Genomic DNA, 7225 nt, shown 5'->3' with positions numbered 1-7225 from the left:
TTCTATTTCCACCTTCTTCTTTTTTTAACTTCACATAGATGTGCCACACATTTTAGATAATACATGTTTGCTGAAAAACTGACAAAGAAATAGAAAACTACAAAGGTGTATGAGCAATTATTTATAGTTTTAAAAATGTTAAAATACAACGTAGAAATGTTTAAATCATATGTTAGATGATGCAAAAAGGAAGCGAGGAACAGTTATGCCCATCACAGTAATTGCTTCCTCTTAAAAAAAATAGAAATAGTGGGATTTTACAAGAAAAATATCCCCTCTAACAAATTTGATGAATGAAAGAATTGTGGTGAATGTACCTGATACATCAGATGACAAAAAGTTTTGGTTTCTGAGAGCACCATCCGAGAAGATATGAGTCATCATTTATTTCAGGTATGAATGACTGCCGGTCTGTGTGAGTAAAGCATGCTCGCTCTCAGTCACAGGTGATGTAAGATCGGATCTACCGCAATTCAGCAAATGCCCTCAAAAACTACGCTACCGTATAGACGAGTGAAAAAAAAAAAAAAAGCCAGACCAAGATGTCTGAGATACAAATGTGAGCCTTGAGCTACATTAAAAAAAAACAACACAGATTTGTGTTTATTAAATATGCAAAGATAAGAGCCACTTCATTTATTTATTTCAGTCAATAATAGACTTATTAATTAAAGGTCATTGGAGATATGCTCCTAGTATGACTCCTCTTTTCCTTGGTTTGATCTTTGCTGCAGGAGCTGTCTTGGTGAAGAAAAACACAATGGTGCACTGAGAGCAGTCAAACAATGACAGGAGTGAGCACAAATATTATTCAAAGGGATCACAGCTGCTTTGTAGCTTGTAATAACAACGTTGATCTTTTCATGGTCAACTGCCTGGAGCGCTTCAGGATCATATACACTTGTAAATGTGGGAATCTCCCCATGTTTCCCCAGATATAATCTAAGAAAATCCTGTTTTTGATGGCTGAAACCTTGAACCCCTAACCCATTTCCAAAAATCTTGAATGGATCTGCAGGCTTTATTACCTACTACCTGAACCATATTATGTTAACTTATAATGATCTGTGCAAGATGACAGCACTCCGTTTTCAGATAAACTTGACTGCTTTTTTGGGAATTCCCTCGTGATGGCGGGAAATTCCCATTCTTTTAGGATACACACAAGATTAAAGGCTCTATCTATCCCTTCTGTATTTGTCTGGATAACTGTCAGGCTGTTTTCTCTTTGTGTCACTAAATGATAGCTACATCAGTACATTCTGATGATTTGAAACCTCTTTAACAGGAACTGGTCTACCATCGTCACCTGATTTTTCTCACTTATACTTAAATGTCTTAGAAAAATTCCCACACTCAGGTGGGGATATATGAACTACTTTTTCCACTCTTAAAGAGGTGGGTAGATCTTTTGTGTGTGTGGAAGTTCAGTCACTTATAGGCCCTCTTGTAAAGAGTGGGTGTGCTAGCGAGGGGGAGAATCCCCTGCAGACAGCTTGTGGCCTTTTATGGGCCTCTGTGTTTTTCTACCATTGCATGTGGTTGGTTTATAGATGAGAGAATAAAATTGCCCTTTTAACCAAAACGGAACCAATCAATCTATGGGCACATTCACTGAGGCCAGGTTGGTGTGTGATGCAAATAAAATAAATGTGTTGTAAAAAGTCCGCCACAGCCTATAATCCCCAGTTTGCTGATGAGTAAGTTAGCATGTGATGCTGCTTGCTGTTATTTTTTTAGCCCTTGGGGACTTGGGCTCAAGTACAATATGCAAACTGTTTCTTCAAAACTTTTGAGTTTGACAATTTTTTTCAAATAAAGCAGAGTAAATTAATTTAATTCCAGCTTCCACAAATAATAATTCTCTATAAATTGCACATTTTTTTCAGATTGTTTGCAACTTTGGAAAAAATAAAGTTTTGGCCCTCTATAGTACCCCTCTTCTGTCTTTGCCACAAATATCAGCTGTTATCGACTGTTAAGCATGCTTACTAGCTAGATGCTGTACTCGGGGGTTACAATTTTCTCCGTCCCTTTGAAGTTCATATTTGTCAGTAACCTCCTGTTGTGTATATACACCACAAAATAAATTGGTGAATTCTGAGACATGACAGGACCAGGCTCCAGGGTCCTGTTTAGTTTCTTAAACTAAGTTAACAAGCGGCTTTTCATAGCTTCACATCTGATGACATGAAAGCATTTACATTTAATTTATTGTCAGAAAGTAAGTAATATTTTTTAAAAGCCTATTTTCCAAAATGTTTAACAATCCTATACAGTTTGCCAATATTAGCTAGCAAGCATGGCTCTGGCAACAACACCAGAGAGGACAGTACATTTATAAAGAGGATTTATTATTCGTGATTCAAATTTTTTGTATTGTAAAACTTTGCAGCAAAAGGGGAATGTGTTCGCTAACACAAAGAACAGTTTTTAAGCAGCCTCATCTTTGCTTTGTACTGCAACTGCACGTCTACTTCCTTTTAGACAGGGGATGTCCACATTCCTGTGCTTACTACACCGACCCATGACAACTAATTTAACAAACATCAACATGGTTGTTTGTTTGTGTCAAAATGATACTTTACAGTGTCAGACTACAGACTATTTAATCTCCGACCCACAGGCAGTTATCAAGGGTTGTTGGGTGTAATTTGAGCCAATGTCTTTCACTGGTCTTCTCAGTACATCCCTGTAGTGTTTTTGCTTCAGCCAAACAACAGCTGGGAATATGGCTGTCACAGTACAGCGTGCCCATTCAGGCAATGCAGTGAAGGGGTTTTCCAACACGCACAAGTACACACACGTGACCGAGATGGACACACACAAACACACACTGAAAAGACAGGCACAGGGATTAAGTAGCGCCAACATTTTCGTGGTTAAGCTATGATCTGTGGTTTCAGCTCCAGGCTCCAGACATGAAAAGTAAAACACAACATGCAATAATGAAACATATTTATAATATATAAATCACCATAACTTCCATAAGTGTGTGTGATATGTTTTTTTTTTTATTACAAAAATAATTTTCCACTTTAAAAAAAAGCATTTTGCCAGTTGGGATGGGATCTTTACACACTGTTTAAAAAAAAGTGGATCTTTACAGTCTCCAGTTGTAATGTATTTCACTTTTTCTATTACCAAAGACCCCCCCCACCCCCAATAAAAAACAGCATTTAATGTAAAAGGCAACAAAAAAATCAAACTAAAATTATTATTAAAATTATATGCCTTTCCATTTTTTATGCGCATAGAATAAATATTAAAATAATAGTTTTATATTTTAAATCTGTTAATAAGAATATATAATTTACAGGACAGAAAAATGCAAAGTTCAACCAAAAATAATAGATGCAAAATGTCAACTACATGTCTGGATCCAACATTGGAAGCTTATGCATCATGATCTCTTAGTCGTATGAGCATACGATTATTTTTTGGCTGAAAGTAAGAAAGTGCAATAGGTTGTAATTTGACAAATTGAGGTATTTTACATGGTGCATCAAAATGCACATCCCAATCACTATAACATCCTGTATTACGACAGGCGAACACTAAGAACCAGACATGGGAATTTCTCTTTTTAAAAATACATGCTGAGTAAATCCACACAAGGTCATTTCCCATGCATAAGGGGAACTTTGGTTTAACATGTTTGTCCATAGTGAAGTAAACTGTACAACCCAGTTGTTTCATTTGTCGTCAAGCCTCTCTGACCTAAGACTCTCCACTCAGGCTATTTTCGGACTTGTAGTGCTGCTCTTCAGTGTTCGGTTACTGTCAGTGAGAGATATCTGTCTTTTCTTATTGTGTGTTGTTCTGGTTATAGTTTGGCACACTCCTCACAATGGTTCAGGTACTCTGTTGCGTCTCTTTCACTGAATGTGGCGAGGCAGCGCGGGCACTGCAACTCTGACAGACCTGGGCACTCGCTCCAAGCAGGTTTAGCTGTTGTTGATGCTGCTGCTGCAGGCTGTTTCTGCATCTCAGCAGGACTCCTTAATAAAGCCTCTGAAGAGTCCTTGTGTCGCCTCGAGGAGATCCTGTGTCCTATGTGCACACGACACATGGGAACCACTTCTCTGCTCTCCCTGCTGGCTTCCTGCTGAGGACAGTCACATACAAAGACTGTCAGGATTGCACAAGCCAACCCGTAGAGGAGTCAAAAAAGAAAGGGAAAGTGTCTTAAAGTACATCTTTGTGTAAGGACTTGCATCTCACCTGTTTGTGTAGCTGCCGTTTTAACTGATAAATCTGCTCCTTCAGATCTTCCATCTGGCCCTGTGCTCGCTCTCTGTCAGTACGCTCAGACTTAAAGTCCTCTGCATAGATAATAACCTGCAGGGGAAGAAAACATTTACTCTACATATCTTTTATAAAAAAAAATTTAAACACTTCAGTTGCTAGAAAGCTGCAATACAAAGCATTTAGCAAATAAAATCCCAGAGTGTACTTTGCAAACGAAAGAGATGCAGGGAGCCCGTACCTGCTGCTCCAGAGTCTGGATGCGCTCTCGATCTTGCCTCCTTGTCTCCTCTGCTTCTCTCCCAAGCCGCTCACACTCATTCATCTTCTCTTCTAGTAAGTCGTTGAGTCTGGAAATTTCATGATGAAGCAACCCTGTGCTTGCAGAGCCGATCCCAGGAATCAAGCCCTGCCCAGAGGTCTCCTTTAGCCTTTGACACAATCCTCTGATGTAGTCCTCTCTGCTGGAATCATACTTTTGCCACTGAGTATTCAGACCTTGTACCTAAAAAATATAACATAGATTAACTCGTCTCTCCAAATGTTTATTTTTGTAGCATGTGATTGATTACAGGGAAAAAAATTCAGAAAAAACCTGTAAATGTGTTCTAGGTATGGACTTACATATGCAACACGCTGCTTTAGCTTTTGATTTTCCTCCTGAAGTTGACGGATTTGGGGGTTGTTAAATCCCATATCAGAGGACTGTGTCATCTGTAAAGTGGTTGAAGAGAAGTTACAACAGGCTTTAAACTGGTGAAAGGCACCAGTCCCCCCTAGAAAGCATTAAGTGTACAACATCAATTGAACACAGCTGAGACTCACTCACCTCCTTATTTTTTTGCTGCTGAGTCTCATCCTCCACCTCTCCTCTCCCATTCTTATCTTTCTCCAGCCTGACCAGCAGCTCCTCGCACACCTTCACTGTTGCTCTGAGCTGGCTACGCAGCTGGTCCGCCTCTTCGGCCAGGGACGAGCAGAGTACGGCTCTGGTCGCCTCCGACCGCTCCTTCTCCTCAAGGGTGCAGCGCAGCCTCTGGATCTCCTGGTCCTTCTCGTGGCCTGACTGATACCTGACACTTTCAAATTCCAGCTCCTTCTCTCTAAGCTGCATGGTTAGACGCTGGATCTCCTGAAAGGAAGACAGATTAGTTGCATGGTGTGTTTGGTGTATTTACAAAAACAGTTAATACATGCAATCAAAACAATAAAATTTACCCAACTTTAATTGTTGCCTAGGCTAGATCTGCTAAAAAGTATTCTGTTGAATTACCTTTAGCCACATATCAGCATTTCTGAGGATTTATTTAAACGTTTCTTTCAGTGCAGAATCATAAGAATATATAGGTTAAATAATAACCTTGAGCAGAGTGACAAACGCTTATTATTAAAGAAGGATTTAAGGGCTTTAAAGTCTATTAGCCTATTTATTTTGAGGAAGTAGGTTATGATGATTCTTTGCCACTTTTTTCCCCATGCAGGTATGGGCTCTAAAGTCAACACTCACTTGCAATTTACAACTTTTAATTTAAAGTTTTTTTATTGTATTTTACCTCTTCCCGACGAGATGCCTTGAACTCCACATCGTTTCTCTTCTGTTTCAGTTTGCATATTTCTTTGCACAGGCTGTCCAACAGAGACTTGGAGGGTCCTATGTGCATGGACTCGTTATCTCCAACGTTCATGTAAATCAGTTCATACCTCCCCAGCCGTGCTTTTAAATCTGCAATGATATTGTCCTTTACGTAGATCTGTTTGTTCAAAAGCTCCATTTCCTGTCGCGTCTCATGATACAGAGTATTGAGCGTGCTGTAACTCCGGATTTTGTCCTTCACCATGTTGTTATCCGTGTTTACGCTGATGTTATCCATTGCCGGGCTTCGTAGAACTTAAAGAATGTTCAGTCTTTTAATAAACCAACATTTGACGCTTCTGCTTATAGACCCTGTGACTACAGAAATGTACTGAGATCAATTGTGTTGAAGCTTGTGTCGACAATAATATCCCCGGACGGTGTTGGGGATTTCCTGGGGAACTTCCCCGCGGACTTTTTTTTTTTTGAGATTCGTCAAACTGAACCAGTCGATCGTCATTTGGGAGGTAAAGGGGTTTTATATAGCCTTGTTGGCATAAATGGTAAAGAAAATACAGCACAGGACATTTTAAATACAGTCAAACAAAATCAGTTTAAACTGGGAGCAACAAACGGCTGAAAGTAAGTCGTCGTGCTGCCTTCACGGTCATCGGAATTTTACGGTACTATGCGATTTGTCAGAAGCACCTTGCTGCTTAGCACAGTTAAAAAAATATTGGTCACGTGAATACTAAATAAAGTCGACGCTGGTTGATTTTTTTAATTGGATCACAAAGATTGTTCGTGGAGAGGGAAACTTTCCATGCATATCAGTCCTCTGATATGGGATCCGTGCAGCATTGAAACGTTTAACGCAAGGTGCAAAGTAACAATTAGGTTAGGTGCCAACATTATCTACTCTAGTGTCATGCTGCTTTTAAGAAACCAGCTTCAAATCAGCTGAAGTCCCAGGTAGAATTTGTTTATTCATTCACTAATAATAATAATAATGTAAATATTGAAACAATTTTTTTCCAACGGTAGTTAACAGGGTTTCTACACATTGCGACACCCAAACGACACATAAAATTATTCTGAAGTGTCGGAAAATTAAGATAATTGATATTTCCCATAGCCGTGAAGGCATCATAATGTCTCTCCAGTAATGTAACAGCCAGGATTGCGCAGTTACGGTCATACCGGTGAGTGTGTAAATGTAGGCTTGCATGTCACAGTGATTCATGCATGAATGATCACTGGGGACGTTTCTACCTTCCGAAAAGTTGGGAAAGGGACTGCATCCGTTACTGTAACAAATTACACATGTAGGACCCACAGTAATAGCCTATTTAAAGGTAGCTCTGTATACAGTAACTGTGACCGCTTTATGCTACTTCTGTTCTC

General features: G+C 39.5%; 1 protein-coding gene across 2 annotated transcripts; it reads right to left on the bottom strand.

Moving 5' to 3' along the window:
* Positions 1-2994: 2994 nt before the first annotated feature.
* On the bottom strand, positions 2995-6527 carry tnip2 (TNFAIP3 interacting protein 2). 2 transcript variants are annotated; one of them, XM_079338420.1, is made up of 6 exons: positions 5802-6527; positions 5078-5380; positions 4873-4962; positions 4490-4753; positions 4225-4341; positions 2995-4105 (listed from the first exon to the last, which is right to left on the bottom strand). In XM_079338420.1, the coding sequence occupies exons 1-6, from the start codon at positions 6117-6119 to the stop codon at positions 3827-3829; spliced, it is 1371 nt and encodes a 456-aa protein (XP_079194546.1). In that variant the 5' UTR covers positions 6120-6527; the 3' UTR covers positions 2995-3826. The 2 variants fall into 2 exon arrangements, with proteins under 2 accessions (XP_079194546.1, XP_079194545.1); XM_079338419.1 differs by having other exon boundaries at positions 2995-4108; positions 5802-6526.
* Between the last annotated feature and the right edge of the window lie 698 nt (positions 6528-7225).

This window comes from Symphodus melops (genome assembly GCF_947650265.1).
Source record: "Symphodus melops genome assembly, chromosome: 2".
NCBI classification, from domain to species: domain Eukaryota; kingdom Metazoa; phylum Chordata; class Actinopteri; order Labriformes; family Labridae; genus Symphodus; species Symphodus melops.
Note: the sequence above shows the minus strand (reverse complement) of the source record. Positions and strands in the feature narration are given on the sequence as shown.